At 45.0% G+C, this 24,750-nt stretch overlaps 1 protein-coding gene across 1 annotated transcript; it reads right to left on the bottom strand.

Moving 5' to 3' along the window:
* Nucleotides 1-7,186: 7,186 nt before the first annotated feature.
* CFAP90 (cilia and flagella associated protein 90) lies at nt 7,187-24,276 on the bottom strand. Its single transcript, XM_088442286.1, has 3 exons — nt 24,093-24,276; nt 10,280-10,396; nt 7,187-7,606 (listed from the first exon to the last, which is right to left on the bottom strand). The coding sequence occupies exons 1-3, from the start codon at nt 24,243-24,245 to the stop codon at nt 7,427-7,429; spliced, it is 450 nt and encodes a 149-aa protein (XP_088298412.1). The 5' UTR covers nt 24,246-24,276; the 3' UTR covers nt 7,187-7,426.
* Between the last annotated feature and the right edge of the window lie 474 nt (nt 24,277-24,750).

Raw genomic sequence — 24,750 nt, 5'->3', positions numbered from 1 at the left:
TACACTCCAGTCCAAACCACAAAAAAATTATTTTCTGTGTTTGTGAATTGTGTGCGCAGTAGCCGCACGTGCATCAACAAAGTAGTGCCAAGAGTGCGCCTGTGTCATAAGTAAAGGGCCGGCTGGCTTGACCGTTAAAGGGTGCTGTAACCCCCGAAAGTACACTCCAGTCCAAACCAAAAAAAAAATTATTCTCTGTGTTTGTGAATTGTGTGCGCAGTAGCCGCACGTGCATCAACAAGGTAGTGCCAAGCGTGCGCCTGTGTCATAAGTAAAGGGCCGGCTGGCTTGACCGTTAAGGGTGCTGTAACCCCCAAAGTACACTCCAGTCCAAACCAAAAAAAAAATTATTTTCTGTGTTTGTGAATTGTGTGCGCAGTAGCCGCACGTGCATCAACAAAGTAGTGCCAAGCGTGCGCCTGTGTCATAAGTAAAGGGCCGGCTGGCTTGACCGTTAAGGGTGCTGTAACCCCCAAAAGTACACTCCAGTCCAAACCAAAAAAAAAATTATTTTCTGTGTTTGTGAATTGTGTGCGTAGTAGCCGCACGTGCATCAACAAAGTAGTGCCAAGCGTGCACCTGTGTCATAAGTAAAGGGCCGGCTGGCTTGACCATTAAAGGGTGCTGTAACCCCCAAAGTACACTCCAGTCCAAACCAAAAAAAAATTATTTTCTGTGTTTGTGAATTGTGTGCGCAGTAGCCGCACGTGCATCAACAAAGTAGTGCCAAGCGTGCGCCTGTGTCATAAGTAAAGGGCCGGCTGGCTTGACCGTTAAGGGTGCTGTAACCTCCGAAAGTACACTCCAGTCCAAACCAAAAAAAAAATTATTTTCTGTGTTTGTGAATTGTGTGCGCAGTAGCCGCACGTGCATCAACAAAGTAGTGCCAAGCGTGCACCTGTGTCATAAGTAAAGGGCCGGCTGGCTTGACCGTTAAGGGTGCTGTAACCCCCGAAAGTACACTCCAGTCCAAACCAAAAAAAAAATTATTTGCTGTGTTTGTGAATTGTGTGCGCAGTTGCCGCACGTGCATCAACAAAGTAGTGCCAAGCGTGCGCCTGTGTCATAAGTAAAGGGCCGGCTGGCTTGACCGTTAAGGGTGCTGTAACCCCCGAAAGTACACTCCAGTCCAAACCAAAAAAAAATTATTTTCTGTGTTTGTGAATTGTGTGCGCAGTAGCCGCACGTGCATCAACAAAGTAGTGCCAAGCGTGCGCCTGTGTCATAAGTAAAGGGCCGGCTGGCTTGACCGTTAAAGGGTGCTGTAACCCCCGAAAGTACACTCCAGTCCAAACCAAAAAAAAAATTATTCTCTGTGTTTGTGAATTGTGTGCGCAGTAGCCGCACGTGCATCAACAAAGTAGTGCCAAGCGTGCGCCTGTGTCATAAGTAAAGGGCTGGCTGGCTTGACCGTTAAAGGGTGCTGTAACCCCCAAAGTACACTCCAGTCCAAACCAAAAAAAAAATTATTTTCTGTGTTTGTGAATTGTGTGCACAGTAGCCGCACGTGCATCAACAAAGTAGTGCCAAGCGTGCGCCTGTGTCATAAGTAAAGGGCCGGCTGGCTTGACCGTTAAGGGTGCTGTAACCCCCGAAAGTACACTCCAGTCCAAACCAAAAAAAAAATAATTTTCTGTGTTTGTGAATTGTGTGCGCAGTAGCCGCACGTGCATCAACAAAGTAGTGCCAAGCGTGCGCCTGTGTCATAAGTAAAGGGCCGGCTGGCTTGACCGTTAAGGGTGCTGTAACCCCCGAAAGTACACTCCAGTCCAAACCAAAAAAAAAATAATTTTCTGTGTTTGTGAATTGTGTGCGCAGTAGCCGCACGTGCATCAACAAAGTAGTGCCAAGCGTGCGCCTGTGTCATAAGTAAAGGGCCGGCTGGCTTGACCGTTAAAGGGTGCTGTAACCCCCAAAGTACACTCCAGTCCAAACCAAAAAAAAATAATTTTCTGTGTTTGTGAATTGTGTGCGCAGTAGCCGCACGTGCATCAACAAAGTAGTGCCAAGCGTGCGCCTGTGTCATAAGTAAAGGGCCGGCTGGCTTGACCGCTAAAGGGTGCTGTAACCCCCAAAGTACACTCCAGTCCAAACCAAAAAAAAAATAATTTTCTGTGTTTGTGAATTGTGTGCGCAGTAGCCGCACGTGCATCAACAAAGTAGTGCCAAGCGTGCGCCTGTGTCATAAGTAAAGGGCCGGCTGGCTTGACCGCTAAAGGGTTCTGTAACCCCCAAAGTACACTCCAAAACAAAAAAATATATATTTTCTGTGTTTGTGACTTGTGTGCACTGTGGCTGCACGTGCATCAACAAAGGAGCAGCGCCAAGCGTGCGCCTGTGTCCCATAAGTAAAGAGCCGGCAGGCTCATATCTTAAAGGGTGGTGTAACCCACAAAGTGCACTACTCTCCAGCAAAAATAAAAAAATATTTTCTGTGTTTGTGTGCGCTTTAGCCGCACGTATATATCAATATAACATAAATGGAGGACCAAACTTTCTCCGATAAAAATAAAATAGGGATAGATCAAGAACCACTTCCTCCTAGTGCTGTTGCTGCTGCTGGGAGTTGTTCATCATCCCAGAGAGGAAGTAGGAACATCACTACTTTTACTAAACAATTGACCCTCCAACAGTCCCTAGCGATGAGGATGAAGTACGACAGCAGTCATCCTGAAGCAAAACGTATAACTGAGGCCTTGACTGCTATGTTGGTGTTAGACGTGCATCCGGTATCCGCCATTAGTGCAGTGGGATTTAGACAATTGATGGAGGTAGTGTGTCCTCGGTTCCAAATCCCGTCTAGATTCCACCAGCATCCTCAAAGCAGCAGCGACAAGCGTGCTTCTGTCTGTTAAAGGGTGGTGACACCCTCAAAGTGTGCTACACAAACAATTAAAATATTGTTCTTTGTTTTTCTGTCTTTGTGAAATGTGTGGGCTGTAGCCGCACCTGCATCCTTAAAGCAGCAGCGACAAGCGTGCGTCTGTCTGTTAAAGGGTGGTGACACCCTCAAAGTGTGCTACACAAACAATTAAAATATTGTTCATTTTTTTTCTGTCTTTGTGAATTGTGTGGGCTGTAGCCGCACTTGCATCCTCAAAGCAGCAGCGACAAGCGTGCGTCTGTCTGTTAAAGGGTGTTGTAACTCTCAAAGTGCTCCAAAAAATAAAAAAAAATTTTAATGTGTTTGTGACTTGTGTGCAATGTAGCCGCACTTGCATCCTCAAAGCAGCAGCGACAAGCGTGCGTCTGTCTGTTAAAGGGTGGTGACACCCTCAAAGTGTGCTACACAAACAATAAAAATATTCTTCTTCTTTTTTCTGTCTTTGTGAATTGTGTGGGCTGTAGCCGCACCTGCATCCTTAAAGCAGCAGCGACAAGCGTGCGTCTGTCTGTTAAAGGGTGGTGACACCCTCAAAGTGTGCTACACAAACAATTAAAATATAGTTCTTTTTTTTTCGGTCTTTGTGAAATGTGTGGGCTGTACCCGTACCTGCATCCTTAAAGCAGCAGCGACAAGCGTGCGTCTGTCTGTTAAAGGGTGGTGTAACTCTCAAAGTGCTCCAAAAATTAAAAAACTATTTTTTTAATGTGTTTGTGACTTGTGTGCGATGTAGCCGCACTTGCATCCTCAAAGCAGCAGCGACAAGCGTGCGTCTGTCTGTTAAAGTGTGGTGACACCCTCAAAGTGTGCTACACAAACAATAAAAATATTCTTCTTTTTTCTGTCTTTGTGAATTGTGTGGGCTGTAGCCGCACCTGCATCCTTAAAGCAGCAGCGACAAGCGTGCGTCTGTCTGTTAAAGGGTGGTGACACCCTCAAAGTGTGCTACACAAACAATTAAAATATTGTTCTTTTTTTTTCGGTCTTTGTGAAATGTGTGGGCTGTAGCCGCACCTGCATCCTCAAAGCAGCAGCGACAAGCGTGCGTCTGTCTGTTAAAGGGTGGTGTAACTCTCAAAGTGCTCCAAAAAATAAAAAACTATTTTTTTAATGTGTTTGTGACTTGTGTGCGATGTAGCCGCACTTGCATCCTCAAAGCAGCAGCGACAAGCGTGCGTCTGTCTGTTAAAGGGTGGTGACACCCTCAAAGTGTGCTACACAAACAATAAAAATATTCTTCTTTTTTCTGTTTTTGTGAATTGTGTGGGCTGTAGCCGCACCTGCATCCTTAAAGCAGCAGCGACAAGCGTGCGTCTGTCTGTTAAAGGGTGATGTAACTCTCAAAGTGCTCCAAAAAATAAAAAACAATTTTTTTAATGTGTTTGTGACTTGTGTGCGATGTAGCCGCACTTGCATCCTCAAAGCAGCAGCGACAAGCGTGCGTCTGTCTGTTAAAGGGTGGTGACACCCTCAAAGTGTGCTACACAAACAATAAAAATATTCTTCTTTTTTTCTGTCTTTGTGAATTGTGTGGGCAGTAGCCGCACCTGCATCCTTAAAGCAGCAGCGACAAGCGTGCGTCTGTCTGTTAAAGGGTGGTGACACCCTCAAAGTGTGCTACACAAACAATAAAAATATTCTTCTTTTTTCTGTCTTTGTGAATTGTGTGGGCTGTAGCCGCACCTGCATCCTTAAAGCAGCAGCGACAAGCGTGCGTCTGTCTGTTAAAGGATTACATCGGTGACAGCATCCAAGTAGGCATGTCAGACAGTCCGTACCTGTACTGGCAGGAAAAAGAAGCAATTTGGAGTTCCCTGTACAAACTGGCTCTATTTTACCTGAGTTGCCCCCCCTCCAGTGTGTACTCCGAAAGAGTGTTTAGTGCAGCCGGGAACCTTGTCAGCGAAAGGCGTAGGAGGTTGCTTCCACAAAATGTGGAGAAGATGATGTTCATAAAATGAATTATCAACTCTTCCAGGGAGACCAGCCTCCAGAACGTACAGAGGGACCTGTGGTTCCAGCAGGGACTAATTAATACTCTGTGAGGATGAGGATGTACACACTGAAGAGGGTGAGGAATCGGTGGATGAGGAGGATGAGGATGACATCTTGCCTCCGTAGAGCCAGTTTGTGCAGGGACAGATTAATTGCCAGCTTGTTTTGTGGGGGCCCAAACAAACCAATCATTTCAGCCACAGTTGTGTGGCAGACCCTGGCGCTGAAATGATTGGTTTGTTAAAGTGTGCATGTCCTGTTTATACAACATAAGGGTGGGTGGGAGGGCCCAAGGACCCTTCCATCTTGCACCTCTTTTTTTTCTTTGCATTATGTACAGTTTGGGGCCTAGTTTTTCAAACTGCCATCCTGTCTGCCACTGCAGTATCACGCCTAGATGGGTCACGTGTTTGTGCCGCCCACTCGTGTCGCTTAGCATAGTCATCCAGCTACCTCGGTGCAACCTTTTGGACATAAAAACACTATTGTGAGGTGTGAGGTGTTCAGAATAGACTGGAAATGAGTGGAAATTAAGGTTATTGAGGTTAATAATAGCATAGGAGCAGAAAAACCCACAAATTCTGTGATTTTAGCTGTTTTTATGCTTTTTTTCAAAAAAATACAGATCCAAAACACAAAACCCAGAACCCAAAACACGGAAGGGTGGTTTTGGCAAAACCAATCCAGATCCAAAACACGAAGAAAGATCCAGATCCAAAACCAAAACAGAAAACACAAAAAGTGGCCGGTGCACACCCCTAGTCTAAACCATGTCTTTGTCCTGCACAGTACTGTACTGTAAGCAGGACCGCAACTAGGTGGGGGGGCTAGAGGTGCACGTGCACCGGGTGCTGGAATGCAGGGGGTGAAAAAGGGCTGACTCGCGGTGTCTTGGGGGCTGCAGATTCAGAAAACGGCCATCCGAGGAGGAGACATGCTAGAGGTTCTACTGGACCTCTAGTGTCTGTTAGACCAGCACAATGCACACAGCGTTCCCGGAAATGCCAGGAACACTGGCGCTGCCGGGAGAATATGCTGAAAGTTGCATCTTCTCCCGTTAAACCCCCTGGCAACGAGCATGTAACCCCTGGCAACGAGCAAGGAACCCCTGGTAATGAGCATAAAACCCCTGACAATGAGCTTGAAACCCCCTGGCAATGAGCAGGTAATTTTAAAGTTATTAGAAGCCTTACTGTGGGGCATAAACTGGTGTCGGGCAAATATGTAAGTGGCACTTTGGTAATAGGCATTACAGTGAGTGGCATAATGTGTAATGGTCATTATGGTGTGTGAAATAATGTAAGTCACTATACCAGGGACATCTGAGTAGTGCACTGCCTTAGGAGGAAGGACAAAATCCAGGTGCGGGAAGGGAGGGGGCGCAAAATCACTGCCTTGCACCGGGTGACATATATCCTAGTTTCGGCACTGCTGTAAGTCACTGGATTCTTGTTCACTTATTTGTCCATGTACTTTGTAAGGTGATGTGGAACACTTGTGGCGCCATATAAGTAAAGGATAATAATAATAATAATAATAATAATAATAATAATAATAATATTTGGCTACTCCAAATCATTGGTGAAGCCCATCTGTTTGAAATTAGCAGTAACCTTAATGCTTAGTAAGTTTATTTGATGATGTCAGAACTATTAATGCATTTACTATATACTCAGGGATAAGGAGATGTATAACATTAAATTTGGGGGATTTACTAAAGAACAATATTCATGAATATTGATTTAAATCACTATGCTGTGTGATTTATATAACAATTTACTAATTGTCAAATCTATAAAAGGGAACTAGTTATATACGTCTCCGAAAAAAAATCCTGGATTCACTCATTGTCATTTGGTCCAATAGAACTTTAAAAATGCAGCCATAAAATGCATCCCACAAAATGGCTCATCTTGTGTAGTACATGCTGAGTCAGACACATGTCCAGATGCTTCCAGCTCTGCGCCAGGTTTATACCTGGTGAAAACAATAGCATGTGTGCCTCACTCCAGTTGCAAAGCTAGTCTTTCTTTGACACTTCTTACACACACACACAGACGGTAAACACGTCTGTTATAAAGAGTATAAGAATGGGTAACTATCCCCACATGATGTCACCACAGACACACATATTTTTGTATGCAGCCCTAAAGGGCTGTGAACAAAAGTCAGCGAGTCTGGAGGTACCACAAGTGCGCTATATTGCTGCTCTTGCTCGTGCAGAGAGTATGATTCATCCCAAAATCTTTAAATCTAAAATCAAGGTTTATTTAACAACTAATGTTTAAATTGATTTTATATGCTTTTATTGATATTAGTATTTTACACAAGCCATACAACATAAATTTTACTGAAAAATGGTTACTACATACTGTACTTGTATAAAACGTAGAGAATTACAGAATTTAATTTGCTAACTGTACTTATTAATATGGGGAATCGTGCCCTGCATGGATCTCAGTCATTCTATGAAAAGGCTAATAATGTTATGTTTACAGTCTTAATTCATTTCTATGCAATGCTGAATGGGTTTACTTCTCTATAGCCTCATGATGGAACTATGGAACCGTAACCTTCTTCCACAGATTTACTTATTCCATTCTTACGGTAGAAGTCCAAGCGTACCAACCCAATCCTAACATGATCTCTATTAACTTTGTCTACATGGTGCTGAAGGTGTCGTCCATATACGGAAGAGCTCAATACTGGCACAGGGCGAGATATTTCCTACAAAGGATATCACAATTTGAAGTCAGAATATTCACATTTTGTCAACAGCAGTTTTATAAATAAACTTTTTTTTCTAAATTAAAAATAAGTATAGAAAAAATATATGCATTAATGTAATGGGAAAAATATACTTATAATTAATGTACTTTCAAAACATAAAGCAGTCTTTATAGTTTTGCACCAGATAGTAACTAGGTAATAGTGGATTATTAACATCTAACATTTCATATACAGCTAATGCAAACCAACTGAAAAAGATGATTATCATTTTGGTGCATATTACTGTGACAGAAACACATAATGATTCCTTAAAAATACAGCATTACTTTAGTGATTAGACTATGAAGGAAACGTGGCTGGGGGGGTTACAGCTGGTGCTGATGAGAGGACCTACAGCTGCTGATGACCTCATCAGTGAGCCAATGTCTGAGTAATGTGGGGTACACACTTAGACAAATGACTGACAGACTCACCAAACACCTGATTTTGGTAAGTGTGTACACTTACCAATCGGCCTTACGATATGTTCGGCCAGAAAAAGCCATTTCAATATGCCAACATAGTTTTGATGAAGTTTGGAATGGTTTTTGCAAAGAGCATGACATGCAGTTGTTTGGTCATGTATTTATCAGACCATTGCAGCAAATGTAGTCAGTGTATGGCTGCAGGGAAGTGGATATGTGGCTGCACACTGCATAGATCTGTTTAGCTGCAATGGTTTATACTGGATACTTGGATGGGGTGTTGTCAACTCAGGTGTGGCCAGACCCCCTCACAAAAAGTAAAATATATACTAGGTTCGCAGATCCAACCGGTACCCAATCCATCCCCCCTCCCCCCCTCTTGGTGCCCCTGACGATTACACCTAGCTTCATATAGTTAGAATTACCAGCTTCCTATGTAGGTGTAAATAGAATAGCTCCATGTGTAAGGTGCCTGACTGCAATGTGTGGCTATATTGAGAAATGTGTGTTAAATAAATACAGATGTAACTGAATGACAAGGTGCTCACAAATCACACTATCACTGATAGCTCTCAAGTTTAGTGTATAAATTTTGTAATTAGGAGGATTGTTATTCAAAAAAGTTTCTTGGAGTGTTTGGACAGTGTACTGTATGTCTTGTGGGAAGGGGCATCATACCATGTACTTACTCTGGATGCCAGGCCTTTTTGGACCTTTGCATCCAATGGGCCAGAGGATGGGGGAGGACGAGGGAGGCTTCAGGCATAACTACTATGGGTGCAAGGGGTGCAGCTGTTATGGAGCCCTGAGCTGAGGGGGACCCATCGTCCTTGTCAAAGTTACATGTGTCACATACATACATTCTTCACCGTTGATAGGTACATAGGGGCCCTTACAAACTTTTGCTATGGGGCCTTCAAATACCAAGTTAAGCCCCTGAGGGGAACCCTGTCTGTTTCCTCTGTACTGGGCCCCATAATGGCAGCCTTATTGATTAATGTAATCTTTCTTTAGCATCCATATACAATTTCCCATCAATGGGGTGCACAGACATTAAGGACACATTTTTACATTTACCTAGAGACATATAAAGCTTTGGGATGTATCGCATTATACAGAACAAAGGAGCCTTTGCTGCTGTGTATTCCTAGAAATATACTGTACCTTCTTCAACTTGTAATACTTGTTCAGAAATGATTTATTCTGATTTTGCTCAAAAGCTATGCCTGAAATAACATTAACATTCAAAGTTGCAAACCACTGAAATTATGTTTAAATTCTAAACTTAAATAAATAAAAAATTGTTCTGGGACACATTTTCCCTGATTTTGTTTTTACACTATACAAATTTTGTCCAAATATAAAAATAGTAGTACCAAATAAAAAAAATAAGTAGCGGGTTGTAACTCTAATGTGTATGGATAGTGCTATTTTTCAGCAGGAACTCAGTTCTTGAACCTCTCATTAATTATGATGTAATGTCCTGGCCCAAAATGTATTTTCCATTAGTTAAGTTTTACTTTAAAGTCCCTTTTGAGTGCCTTCTTTTCTAAATACTAGAGAGAGAGAGAGAGAGAGAGAGAGAGAGAGAGAGAGAGAGAGAGAGACAGAAATTTAAAAACTGGGGTGCACTCACCAGTCTTCACAAAATCACCTTTATTGAATCACAGCATGGCAGGGTTATAGCATATCTACAATTCGATCCCAACCTACTAGTTATGAGACTAACTCCTATAAATACCCAGTGTCCACCTCAAGAACCTCCCATACTAAATAATAATACACCCTCCAATTAAAAACCTATATCCAATCAATGTTGGATGAAAGGATCAAATAGTGTGCAAAAATCTGTATACACATAACCATAAAATCGCTAGTATATATAATGTACAGTATATATAATTGTTTTCTATAGCTCCACCCCAGTACCTATAGTTCCCGAACCTGTTTTTCAGAAAAATAGCCCTGTGTATGGAAAATATTGGCTTGGGAGCTCTGTGTAGATTTGTGCTGTCAGGATGATGTCAGATGTCTACTGACTTGCAGTTTTATTTTTATTTTCTTTGCCTGTAATCACATGTACTGATGTCGCCAACTGTGTCACTGGGATAGTTGCTAGCATCTAATCAATATAAATTTTATCCCTGCTTACCGCAATTATTTTTGTTCCTTATGGACAGATGATACATATTAAAATTATTAGTACCTCCGTATAAAGATCCAAACTGTTATGCTTTGCATACTTCCTATCATCCCGGTGAAGTTTTTCATTATAACCTTGTGGTCTTTTAAATATAGAGTCATACGTTGGAATATATTCTTCCTATAATAGGAACGGAGGAAACAAATAGTAACACTTATTAACTGAACTGACAGAAATTGTAATTCTGATTTTATCAGATCTTGATGCCTACGTAACATTATATATGAGACATGTGTAACATGTATAAACATTTATAACAATGTGATCAACAATAATTTAATTGCTTTATACAAATATTATATCTGAAATATTTTTGAAGATAGTAAATGAAATATAAGTAAAGTTGTGACATATGTCAATATTTCGATTTAATCTCGAATTTGTAAGTACCATTGTTTTTCTTAGAACATTATGTGCAAGTGGATTGTTTTTATACAGGCACTGCAGGAAAGCAATGTGTTTGACCTATATGTCTGTACTAAAAAAGACAGGGAAAGGACCGGGAAGCAGTCGGGAAGCCAACTGCCTAAATACCGGCAGCCGGCTTCCCGACTGTCTCATCCCAGCATGGGTGAAATGACGGGCGTCTCGATGTAGACGCCCGCATTTCCCCGACGCCGGGAGACCGGCGCCCAGCATCACGATCGTAGTGATGCCAGGCGCCACGAGCGGGCAGCCGCGGGGGGAGGGTTAGGTTTAGGGCTACCGGGGGGACTTTGGGTTAGGCACCCCCCCCGGGAGGGTTAGGGTTAGGCTAGGGGGAGGGAGGGTTAGGGTTAGGCACCCCCGGGGGGGGACTTAGGGTTAGGCACCCCCCCGGGGGACTTAGGTTTAGGAAGCGGGGAAGGGGGTGGTTAGGGTTAGGCACTTAGAGGAGGGATTAGGGTTAGGCACTTGGGGGGAAGTTAGGGTTAGGCACCCCTAAGGAGGGTTAGGGTTAGGGGGCTAGGTTAGGTTAGCAGATACTTACCTAGCCACGATCGGATTTCCAGTGCTGTCGGGCTTCCGCTGCTTCGCATTCTGCTCCTGTCTGGCTGCCGCTGACGGGAATCGAACCGCCGGACTTGAAATCCCGTGCTAAATGCGATTAGTGTTTGGCGTGCCTGACCATTTAAATCTAGAACAGGATGGCGCGCGTGCTCCTAGGAGAGGCACAGCCGCCTGTCACAGCCGCTGGAGGGAGCCGGAAGCATCGGCAACGGGTGCCCTGAACTCCTCGCCAGCTGCCTGACAGTCCAGTGTCGCCGGACCCGGTAAGTGCACCTCAGAGTCCGGTGCCCTGTAACAACTGGTCTATTGTATACAGAAAATTACAAAAAGGCCTAAGACGTAATAAATTATCAGTTTTTTGCACTATTCCAATCACTGAGCATATCTCACCCCCTAACCTCTTCACATTACTTTCAGCCATACTAATCGACTTTTCACAAACCTTCTTTTGGAGCAGCCCGGAGAGGAGATGCTGCACTCAGCATCAGGGGGGTAGGGACAGAATATAAACATCATTAGCCACCCCTTTTCAGGATAAACTAGCGATTTGTGGGTCCCTTTAGCCCCGCCTCCTCCATAAGAACCTGTAAATTTCTTGTAAAATGTCCTCATTCTGCCCACCTCACTAGGAAGTGGGCAGGATGCTGGAGATCTGCTTACTCTTTTAGGGAAGCGGGGGGGCAACCCGAAAACTTGGGTGCCTCCTGCATCTCTCAGGAGAGTAGGCAAGTATGCTTTCAGCTGACTGGCTGAATCACTCACACAGTAATGTATTTTATCTCATACATCATTTAATATGAAATCTTACAGTACTCAGTAAATATATCCATTAAAACACTTCTTTCCCACATCTTTCATGCAAGAGTGTTGAATCACCCTACACAACATTCACCTCAGCTAAGCCTCAAGGGGCTGCTCCATACAACAGTGTTTCTTGGGCATTAGTAGCCAAAAGATACAGAGCTTTGTAATAGGGTAATTTTAAAGTGGCAATCATTTTAAAGGCAAAAACAGCTTGGCTTCACCTTTAAAATGATTGCCGCTTTAAAAATGCAGGAACACTCACAGGAGTTTCTGCAGTGGCTGCAGCTCGGCACCTATTACATAAGCTCATGTGTATGGATAATGGTACTGTAGAGAAGGAAGTGTGGCTTTATAGGCCATTAAGAAACAATGATCACAGATATTTATCTTCCAGCTGACAGCCTCTCCATAATTACTTACTTTTTCTCCTGGAGATACAGCAGAGTTGCATGGGACCTGGCGTCTCACTCACGCCAGGCATATCGCACTGCGTGGTGTATTGAGGCTAGATGAGCAAGGACACGTCTGTACTCACCAAGTTAATACACCAATAGCATATCCTAGAGAATAGACTAAAAATCTCTCACACCTGGATCTGGTAACAAACAGACTTTCAAAATTCAATGATCATCCTGAGAGCTTCAGAGCCTGGTGATCCTCCTTCCAAAATGCAATATGAGGTTTAGACCTTTCATATAGTAAGCAGATAGACCTTTTAATTTAATGGCTTGGTAATGAGTCTGCGGACAAAAGCTAAAGGATCAGGGTGGTCAATATAGACCACACAGAGTCTGGCCTTAAAATGATCTGGGATATACTTGATGAGTACTATGGTTCACCAGAGATAATAGAAAGTGCACTATGCAAAAGAATTGATGATTTTCCTAGATTACCTAACAAAGGCTCTCAGAGACTTAGAGAACTTATGCTGGGTACACACTGGCCGATATATTGGCCGATCAATTGATCGGCCAATATACCGTGCCTCCGTCGGCCAGTGTGTACAGACGATATGTCTGTGAACAACATCGTTCACAGACATATCGCATTGGCTGTGCTGCACAGCCAATGAACAGATATGTCTGCAGACATACTGGACCTCATTCAGAGTCGGTCGAAGCTGCCGCACGGTCGTACGCCACCGATGTTCGCTATACTGCACATGCGTAAAGTTCGCAATGCGCGTGCGCAAACTAGCCGCTACGATCACAAATTTCTCTCTCCTTGAACACAGCCAGGTCGGTAGTTTGAGTGATAGATTGAGGCGTTTGTGGGTGGTAACAGGGGAAGGTGCTTGAAAACGGGGGAGTGGAGATCCGAACGCAGGCGTGCCTAATTATGCGAACGGCGTTTTATGGGAGTGCATACGGTTTATGGGAGTGCATAATTAACAAAGTAGCGTCATGGCACATGTGACATGGGAGGTTTTTACACTGACATGATCGTAGAGCTTAAGAGAGGGTATGGTCAACCTTAAGCTCTACGACCAGTTCCGATGGTTCTCGATGGTCTCGATTAATCCTTATATGCCCGGAGATGACGTGCAATGCGTACGAGAAGGGGGCGTATTTTTTTGAATTCCGGCCACTTCCTCCCCTTGGTCGGCCAGCTACCGATCCGATCTTAGGGACGCAACTTGCGAGGGAATCATTTGAATATCCGGCCCCTTTTCCCATACGACCGTGCGGCCGCTTTGACCGACTCTGAATGAGGTCCACAGTATCTGTCCATTGGCAAGTGTGTACAGGCGATCAGCCGATCGCCCGTACACAGGGGTGCAGAGAGGGGGGGCAGCCGCGAGTGGGTACTACTTACCCGGGTACGGCACAGCTCCCCATCCACAGCAGCCCAGCACACACTGCTGTGGGCTGGGCTCCACTGGGAGACTGTCCGAGGCTGCTAAAGCAGTAGCCCAAGCAGTCACCTATGCCAAAGGGGGGAGCGATCACGCTGATCGCACCCCCCATTAGCTGTGCACGGGCTGAGGGGCACACAGTGCCCCCCTCCCCAGCGTGCAGAGCCGCGATAGCTGTCTTATTCAAACTGAAAACTAATATATTTTTTCTGAAGGGGGCGTGGCCATGCCTTCCATGATTAGGTCACGCCCCCTACCCGTCCCCAGTCCGGCCTGAGCTGCTGCAGCATGCAGATGATGGTCGTTCAGTGTGTATGAACGACCATCATCTGCAGATATATCTGTCAGGTGTGCACCCACCTTTAGGCCTGGATTTATCAACAAGTAATATTCTTGTTATCACTCATTACTAATCTTAAGCTGAAGCGACGTTTGCTTGAGGTTTTTATTTATTAGTGAAACAGTTTAAATTAATTGATCTTCCCTACAGTTTTGTATTCTAGTAGAACATGCTTTAATGATTTTGCAATGCTGGTCTAAAAGTCTAGGTGGTTTGAATGCTCATGTGAAATCCTCTGCCATTTTACTCCTAAAAATCAATGATTTTAATTTGGAGTGATTGCACACTCTCATTTAAACCAGTGAGATTCAACCCTTAAATACAATTCACACTAGTTGAAACAAGAGGGTATATTCAGTATACTTTAATTTATACAAAAGCAGTTGAAAATTAAAATTTTCCCTACTTTTGCGGAAATTAACTATGGGGGCATTCACTACAAAGGTAATACCTTTGTGTACCTTTCAGGATGGACCTGAAACTACAAAATTTTTGGAAATTGACAGCAAGAACTTACTGCATCTTCAGATGGCATAGGTTCCCGATGCCCGCTCCCTACCTATGGGAAGTAGGACCGAGTTGCAACAAAAAGGGATGTTTTCGGATCCTTCTGTAGGACATCGGTATCTGTGTACGCACGCATGAACACAGTTCACTCATGCGCACTAACATTGCAGAGTCAGACTCTGCAGGCATTATTTTTAACAAGTAAAAAATATTATAAATATCAAAAATAGAAAACAAAAATATGTTTTTTTAATGTTTAAACTATTACCAGCAACACCAAACTATAGCTATCGCCAGCTGTGGGGGCTTTTTACATAGGGATCTCACTAGAATAAATAGACCCCATATATTGAAGCATTATAATGTGATACCACTAGTAATACAGTAAATGCTGCACAGAGTGATCGGTATTACATATGACTGTTAAAATGTAAAAAAAAATGATTTCTTTTGAATTGCTTTAAAGTAGGGGTGAGCGGGTTCGGATTTCTGAAATCCGAACCCCCCCGATCCGAGGCCGATCCGAGTCAGGCTCGACTTTTCCCGCCTGACTCGGATCTGAAATCGAGGCAAAACGTCATCATCCCGCCTTCTGGGTCTCGCGGGTTTTGGATTCTATATAAGGTACCCACGTCGGTGCCATTTTATCACTCGGCTGTGGACAGTGAAGAGGGAGGGTGGGAGTTAGGGCTGGCTGGGCTGTGTAGTGTAGTGTAGTGTTGTGCTGTGCTGTGCTGCTGTTGTCCATAGGGGCTGTGTGCAATCCTCCAAAGTCCATAGGGGCTGGCTGTGTTGTGCTGTGCTGCTGTTGTCCATAGGGCTGTGTCCACTCCTCCAAAGTCCATAGGGGCTGGCTGTGTTGTGCTGTGCTGCTGTTGTCCATAGGGGCTGTGTCCACTCATCCAAAGTCCATAGGGGCTGGCTGGAATGTGTTGTGCAGTCAGTTGTCCATAGGGGCTGTGTCCACTCCAAAGTCCTGTGCAGTGTCCCAGTCCTAAAGGGGTGCTGTAGTGTTGTCCAGGGGGTGCTCTGTCCATCAGGGGTGCTCCCCCCAAGTGCAAAAAAAAAAATTATTTCTGTGTTTGTGAATTGTGTGCGCAGTAGCCGCACATGCATCAACAAAGTAGTGCCAAGCGTGCGCCTGTGTCCCATAAGTTAAAGGCCGGCTGGCTTGTCAGTTAAAGGGTGCTGTAACCCCCAAAAGTGCACTCCAAAAAAAATAAAAATATATATTTTTTTGTGTTTGTGAATTGTGTGCGCAGTAGCCGCACGTGCATCAACAAAGTAGCGCCAAGCGTGCACCTGTGTCATAGGTAAAGGGCCAGCTGGCTTGACCGCTAAAGGGTGCTGCAACCCCCAAAGTGCACTCCAAACAAAATAAAAAAATATTTTCTGTGTTTGTGAATAGTGTGCACTGTGGCTGCACGTGCATCAACAAAGGAGCAGTGCCAAGCATGTGCCTGTGTCCCATAAGTAAAGGGTCGGCTGGCTTGTCCGTTAAAGGGTGCTGTAACCCCCAAAGGGCACTCCAAACAAAATAAAAAAATATTTTCTGTGTTTGTGAATTGTGTGCTCTGTGGCTGCACGTGCATCAACAAAGGAGCAGTGCCAAGCGTGCACCTGTGTCTCATAAGTAAAGGGCCGGCTGGCTCATTTCTTAAAGGGTGGGGTAACCCACAAAGTGCACTAGTCTCCAACAAAAATAAAAAATTATTTTCTGTGTTTGTGTGTGCCTTAGCCGCACGTATATATCAATATAACATAAATGGAGGACCAAACTTTCTCCGACAAAAATAAAATAGGGAAAGATCAAAAACCATTTCCTCCTAGTGCTGTTGCTGCTGCTGGGAGTTGTTCATCATCCCAGAGAGGAAGTAGGAACACCACTTCTTTTACTAAACAATTGACCCTCCAATAGTCCTTAGCGAGGAGGATGAAGTACGACAGCAGTCATCCTGAAGCAAAACGTATAACTGAGGCCTTGACTCCTATGTTGGTATTAGACGTGCGTCCGGTAACCGCCATTAGTGCAATGGGATTTAGACAATTGATGGAGGTAGTGTGTCCCCGGTTCCAAATCCCGTCTACATTCCACCTGCATCCTCAAAGCAGCAGCGACAAGCGTGCGTCTGTCTGTTAACAGGTGGTGTAACCCCCAAAGTGCGCTCCAACCAAAATAAAATAATCTTATTTTTTTCTGTGTTTGTGTGTGAAATGTATGCACAGTAGCCACACCTGCATCCTCAAAGCAGCAGCGACAAGTGTGCGTCTGTCTGTTAAAGGGTGGTGTAACCCTCAAAGTGCGCTCCACAAACAATAAAAAATTCTTCTTTTTTTTCTGTCTTTGTGAATTGTGTGGGCTGTAGCCGCACCTGCATCCTCAAAGCAGCAGCGACAAGTGTGCGTCTGTCTGTTAAAGGATTACATCAGTGACAGCATCCAAGTAGGCATGTCAGACAGTCCGTACATGTACTGGCAGGAAAAAGAGGCAATTTGGAGGCCCCTGTACAAACTGGCTCTATTTTACCTGAGTTGCCCCCCCTCCAGTGTGTACTCCGAAAGAGTGTTTAGTGCAGCCGGGAACCTTGTCAGCGAAAGGTGTAGGAGGTTGCTTCCACAAAATGTGGAGAAGATGATGTTCATAAAAATTAATTATCAACTCTTCCAGGGAGACCAGCCTCCATAACGTACAGAGGGACATTTGGTGGTGGATTCCAGCGGGGTCGAATTAATACTCTGTGAGGATGAGGTTGTACACAACACTGAAGAGGGTGAGGAATCAGTGAATGAGGAGGATGAGGACGACATCTTGCCTCCGTAGAGCCAGTTTGTGCAGGGACAGATTAATTGCAAGCTTGTTTTGTGGGGGCCCAAACGAACCAATCATTTCAGGCACAGTCATGTGGCAGACCCTGGCGCTGAAATGAATGGTTTGTTAAAGTGTGCATGTCCTGTTTATACATGGACAATTCCATCTTGCACCTCTTTTTTTTCTTTGCATTATGTACTGTTTGCGGCCTAGTTTTTCAAACTGCCATCCTGTCTGCTACTGCAGTGTCACTCCTAGATGGGCCATGTGTTTGTGCCGCCCACTCGTGTCGCTTAGCATAGTCATCCAGCTACCTCGGTGCAACCTTTTGGACATAAAAACACTATTGTGAGTAGGGGTGTGCACCGGCCACTTTTCGTGTTTTGTGTTTTGGTTTTGGATCTGGATCTTTCTTCGTGTTTTGGATCTGGATTGGTTTTGCCAAAACCACCCTTCCGTGTTTTGGGTTCTGGGTTTTGTGTTTTGGATCTGTATTTTTTTTTAAAAAAGCATAAAAACAGCTAAAATCACAGAATTTGTAGGTTTTTCTGCTCCTATGCTATTATTAACCTCAATAACCTTAATTTCCACTCATTTCCAGTCTATTCTGAACACCTCACACCTCACAATAGTGTTTTTATGTCCAAAACGTTGCACCGAGGTAGCTGGATGACTATGCTAAGCGACACGAGTGGGCGGCACAAACACGTGACCCATCTAGGCGTGAAACTGCAGTGGCAGACAGGATGGCAGTTTGAAAAACTAGGCCCCAAACTGTACATAATGCAAAGAAAAAAAAGAGGTGCAAGATGGAATTGTCCTTGGGCCCTCCCACCCACCCTTATGTTGTATAAACAGGACATGCACACTTTAACAAACCAATCATTTCAGCGCCAGGGTCTGCCACACAACTGTGGCTGAAATGATTGGTTCGTTTGGGCCCCCACAAAACAAGCTGGCAATTAATGTGTCCCTGCACAAACTGGCTCTACGGAGGCAAGATGTCATCCTCATCCTCCTCATCCACCGATTCCTCACCCTTTTCAGTGTGTACATCCTCATCCTCACAAAGTATTAACTCGTCCCCACTTGAATCCACCACCACAGGTCCCTCTGTACCTTCTGGAGGCTGGTCTCCCTGGAAGAGCTGATAATTCATTTTGATGAACATCATCTTCTCCACATTCTGTGGAAGCAACCTCCTACGCCTTTCGCTGACAAGGTTCCCGGCTGCACTAAACACTCTTTCGGAGTACACACTGGAGGGGGGGCAACTCAGGTAAAATAGAGCCAGTTTGTACAGGGGCCTCCAAATTGCCTCTTTTTCCTGCCAGTACAGGTATGGACTGTCTGCCATGCCTACTTGGATGCTGTCACCGATGTAATCCTCCACCATTCTGTCAATGGTGACAGTATCATATGCAGTGACAGTAGACATGTCAGAAATTGTTGCCAGGTCCTTCAGTCCGGACCAGATGTCCAAACTTGGTCCTGCCTGCCCTGCATCACCGCCAGCGGGTTGCTTAGGATACCTAAGTTTTTTCCTGGCAGCCCCAGTTGCAGGAGAAAATGAAGAAGGAGCCGTTGACGTGTCACGTTCCGCTTCAGCTGACAGTGTGTTCACCAGCAGGTCTTTGCACCTCTGCAGGCTTGTGTCGGCCGGAAAGAGAGACACCACATAGGCTTTAAACCTAGGATCGAGCACGGTGGCCAAAACTTAGTGGTCTGATTTCAACAGATTGACCACCCTGGAATCCTGGCAAAGCGAATGAAGGGCTTCATCCACAAGTCCCACATGCCGAGCGGAATCGCTCCGTCTTAGCTCCTCCTTCACTTTCTCCAGCTGCTTCTGCAAAAGCCTGATGAGGGGAATGACCTGACTCAAGCTGGCAGTGTCTGAACTGACTTCACGTGTGGCAAGTTCGAAGGGCTGGAGAACCTTGCACAACACGGAAATCATTCTCCACTGCGCTTGAGTCAGGTGCATACCCCCTCCTTTGCCTATGTCATAGGTGGATGTATAGGCTTGTATGGCCTTTTGCTGCTCCTCCATCCTCTGAAGCATATAGAGGGTTGAGTTCCACCGCGTCACAACCTCTTGCTTCAGGTGATGGCGGGGCAGGTTCAAGAGTGTTTGCTGGTGCTCCAGTCTTCGGCACGCAGTCGCTGAATGGCGAAAGTGGCCAGAAATTTTTCGGGCCACCCAAAGCGTCTCCTGCACGCCCCTGTCGCTTTTCAGAAAATTCTGCACCACCAAGTTTATTGTGTGAGCAAAACATGGGACGTGCTGGAATTTGCCCAGATGTAATGCCCGCACAATATTGGTGGCGTTGTCAGATATCACAAATCCCCAGGAGAGTCTAAGTGGGGTAAGCCACTGGGCGATGATTTCCCTCAGTTTCTCTAAGAGGTTGTCGGCGGTGTGCCTCTTACTGAAACCGGTGATACACAGCGTAGCCTGCCTTGTAATGAGCTGGCATTTCTGAGATGCTGCTACTGGTGACGCTGCTGCTGTTGCTGCGTAAGGTGATACATCTACCCAGTGGGCTGTCACAGTCATATAGTCCTTAGTCTGCCCTGTTCCACTTGTCCACATGTCCGTGGTTAAGTGGACATTGTGTACAACGGCATTTTTCAGGACACTGAGGACACTTTTTCTGACGTTTCTGTACAGTCTCGGTATCGCCTGCCTAGTGAAGTGGAATCTAGACGGGATTTGGAACCAGGGACACACTACCTCCATCAATTGTCTAAATCCCACTGCACTAATGGCGGATACCGGACGCACGTCTAACACCAACATAGCAGTCAAGGCCTCAGTTATACGTTTTGCTTCAGGATGACTGCTGTCGTACTTCATCCTCCTCGCTAAGGACTGTTGGAGGGTCAATTGTTTAGTAAAAGTAGTGGTGTTCCTACTTCCTCTCTGGGATGATGAACGACTCCCAGCAGCAGCAACAGCAGCAGCGGCAGCAGTAGGCGTAGCAATGCAGGATCCTCCGGAGGAATCCCGGATAGGAGAGTCAGTCATGCCAGTGACATGGCCTGCAGGACTACTTCCGATCCTAACTAAGGAGGAAATTGACGAGGAGGGAGTTGACGGTGTGGTTTGCAGGCGCTTGGATACAACAGGACAACGGGATTTAGGTGTCCCTGGACTGCTTACGGTCTTAGCCAAAGTTTCTGAACTTGACAGTAACTTTTTATGAACGCGCTGCAGGTGCCGTATAAGGGAGGATGTTCCTAGGTGGTTGACGTCCCTACCCCTACTTATTTCACCTTTACATATGGTACATATGGCAAGACAGTTGTTGTCCGGATTTGGATAGAAATATTGCCAGACCAAAGAGGTGGAATGTTTGGTCTTCTGCCCAGGCATGACCGTGATGGGCTTTTTCATCCCACGGACAACAACTGTCTCCCCCGGAGCCTGATTTAAACAAACCACATCACCATCAGAATCCTCCTCGCCAACTTCCTCCTCAGCGCCAGCTACACCAGTATCCTCATCCTGTTGTACTTCAACAGTGACATCTTCAATTTGCATATCAGCAAGTGGACTGTGGGTGCTCCTTTCAGCACTTGCAGGGGGCGTGCAAATGGTGGAAAGAGCCACCTCTTCCCGTCCAGTGCTGGGAAGGTCAGGCATCGCAACCACCACCACACTTGGACTCTCCTTGGGGATTTGTGATATCTTCTTAGAAAGCACAGTTCTTCGCTGTGCTTTTGCCAGCTTAACTCTTTTGATTTTTTTAGTGGGAGGAGGGCTTCCATCGTCATGTGAAGCTGAACCACTAGTCATGAACATACTAGGGATCGACCTTAGCCGTTCCTTGCCACTCCGTGTCGTAAATGGCATATTGGCAAGTTTACGTTTCTCTTCAGCTGATTTAAATGTCTTTTTCAAGGTCATTTTCCTGAACTTTGCCATTTGGGATTGTATGTGCCCTCTACTATGACATTGGGCATCGGCCTTGGCAGACGACGTTGATGGCATGTTATCGTCTATGTCATGACTAGTGGCAGCAGCTTCAGCACTAGGAGGAAGTGGTTCTTGATCTTTCTCTATTTTATTTTTATCGGAGAAAGTTTGGTCCTCCATTTATGTTATATCGATTTGATATATACGTGCGGCTAAACACAGAAAATAATTTTTTTTTTGGTTTGGACTGGAGTGTACTTTCGGGGGTTACAGCACCCTTTAACGGTCAAGCCAGCCGGCCCTTTACTTATGACACAGGCGCACGATTGGCACTACTTTGTTGATGCACGTGCAGCTACTGCGCACACAATTCACAAACACAGAAAATAATTTTTTTTTGGTTTGGACTGGAGTGTACTTTCGGGGGTTACAGCACCCTTTAACGGTCAAGCCAGCCGGCCCTTTACTTATGACACAGGCGCACGCTTGGCACTACTTTGTTGATGCACGTGCGGCTACTGCGCACACAATTCACAAACACAGAAAATAATTTTTTTTTTGGTTTGGACTGGAGTGTACTTTCGGGGGTTACAGCACCCTTAACGGTCAAGCCAGCCGGCCCTTTACTTATGACACAGGCGCACGCTTGGCACTACTTTGTTGATGCACGTGCGGCTACTGCGCACACAATTCACAAACACAGAAAATAATATTTTTTTGGTTTGGACTGGAGTGTACTTTCGGGGGTTACAGCACCCTTTAACGGTCAAGCCAGCCGGCCCTTTACTTATGACACAGGCGCACGCTTGGCACTACTTTGTTGATGCACGTGCGGCTACTGCGCACACAATTCACAAACACAGAAAATAATTTTTTTTTTGGTTTGGACTGGAGTGTACTTTGGGGGTTACAGCACCCTTTAACGGTCAAGCCAGCCGGCCCTTTACTTATGACACAGGCGCACGCTTGGCACTACTTTGTTGATGCACGTGCGGCTACTGCGCACACAATTCACAAACACAGAAAATAATTTTTTTTTTGGTTTGGACTGGAGTGTACTTTCGGGGGTTACAGCACCCTTAACGGTCAAGCCAGCCGGCCCTTTACTTATGACACAGGTGCACGCTTGGCACTACTTTGTTGATGCACGTGCGGCTACTGCGCACACAATTCACAAACACAGAAAATAATTTTTTTTGGGGTTTGGACTGGAGTGTACTTTCGGGGGTTACAGCACCCTTAACGGTCAAGCCAGCCGGCCCTTTACTTATGACACAGGCGCACGCTTGGCACTACTTTGTTGATGCACGTGCGGCTACTGCGCACACAATTCACAAACACAGAAAATAATTTTTTTTTGTTTTGGACTGGAGTGTACTTTCGGGGGTTACAGCACCCTTAACGGTCAAGCCAGCCGGCCCTTTACTTATGACACAGGCGCACGCTTGGCACTACTTTGTTGATGCACGTGCGGCTACTGCGCACACAATTCACAAACACAGAAAATAATTTTTTTTTTGGTTTGGACTGGAGTGTACTTTCGGGGGTTACAGCACCCTTAACGGTCAAGCCAGCCGGCCCTTTACTTATGACACAGGCGCACGCTTGGCACTACTTTGTTGATGCACGTGCGGCTACTGCGCACACAATTCACAAACACAGAAAATATATTATTTTTTTAGCACTTGGGGGGAGCGCCCCTGATGGACAGAGCACCCCCTGGACAACACTACAGCTCTCCTTTAGGACTGGGACACTGCACAGGACTTTGGAGTGGACACAGCCCCTATGGAGAACTGACTGCACAACACAGTCCAGCCAGCCCCTATGGACTTTGAAGTAGTGGACACAGCCCCTATTAACAACAGCAGCACAGCACAACACAGCCAGCCCCTATGGACTTTGAAGTAGTGGACAACAGCAGCACTACACTACACTACACTACACAGCCCTAACTCCCACCCTCCCTCTTCACTGTCCACAGCCGAGTGAGAAAATGGCGCCGACGCGGGTACCTTATATAGGATCCAAAACCCGCGAGACTCGGAAGGCGGGATGATGACGTTTTGCCTCGATTTCAGATCCGAGTCAGGCGGGAAAAGTCGAGCCTGACTCGGATCGGACTCGGATCGGGGGGGCTCGGGGGGGTTCGGATTTTAGAAATCCGAACCCGCTCACCCCTAATTGTGAGGTGTGAGGTGTTCAGAATAGACTGGAAATGAGTGGAAATTAAGGTTATTGAGGTTAATAATAGCATAGGAGCAGAAAAACCCACAAATTCTGTGATTTTAGCTGTTTTTATGCTTTTTTTCAAAAAAATACAGATCCAAAACACAAAACCCAGAACCCAAAACACGGAAGGGTGGTTTTGGCAAAACCAATCCAGATCCAAAACACGAAGAAAGATCCAGATCCAAAACCAAAACACAAAACACGAAAAGTGGCCGGTGCACACCCCTACTTTAAAGCAAGCTTAAACAAAGGTGGATCTAAAAAAAAATATAGAAAATCCCAATCAAACCTAAAATATACAGTATGTCTTCCATCAGTGACTGTCAACAGGTTTAAATTAGTTCAATTGTGAATTACCTTACATTGCTGATAGAAGTAACTCAGGTTTTCAGGGTTTTTTCTCTCTACTGGTACATGTGAAAATGCAGACAGAGAGGAGAGATGTGGCTGACGACATTTCTTTGTTAAATATTCAGCTTTGAACTCATCATTTTCATCTATTGCCTCCATGTTCTGTTTGAAGGATCAGCAACAAATGTGTATAAAGCCTGTTGTGTATCTCACTGCCTTGTTTCCAGAGTAGCTAAAACTACTGAAGCGTCTCCTGGTTGCTAGGATTCCAAACAGAACAAAAACTCTGACCTGACAAAAGCCAGAGGCACTTAGAATGTTTTATGCTCTTTAAAACAAACAGCTCTGTAGTTTAGCTGTCTTATTCAAAGCGAAAACTAATATATTTCTATTCTTATTACTATATATTAAGGTAATTTCATTAAACTAAAAAAAAAATAAAAAAATAAAAAAATTTACCTATATTTTAAGTATATTTTTTGAAGGCAGGCAGTATGGTTGACATTACTGCCTCACAGCAAGAGATGTGTGCCAACCCCCATGTTTTGGATCATTTCGTGTTTTGGTTTTGGAAAACCGCCCTCACAGATTTTGGTTTTGGTTCTGTATTTTTTTCACAAAATGAAAAATTGCTAAAATCACATAATTTGGGCCTGTTTTTGTT

Source organism: Taudactylus pleione, unplaced genomic scaffold, assembly GCF_031769625.1.
Source record: "Taudactylus pleione unplaced genomic scaffold, aTauple2 ptg000309l, whole genome shotgun sequence".
NCBI lineage: Eukaryota > Metazoa > Chordata > Amphibia > Anura > Myobatrachidae > Taudactylus > Taudactylus pleione.
This window is presented reverse-complemented; position numbering and strand designations above follow the sequence as displayed.

Excerpts from the sequence above, each read along its gene's own strand:
- CFAP90 (XM_088442286.1), bottom strand. The coding sequence starts at position 24,245 with ATGGAGGCAATAGATGAAAATGATGAGTTCAAAGCTGAATATTTAACA. Across the intron at positions 10,397-24,092 it reads ACTTCTATCAGCAATGTAAG|GAAGAATATATTCCAACGTA; the intron begins GTAATTCACAAT and ends TTCCTATTATAG. Across the intron at positions 7,607-10,279 it reads GTTTGGATCTTTATACGGAG|GAAATATCTCGCCCTGTGCC; the intron begins GTACTAATAATT and ends TATCCTTTGTAG.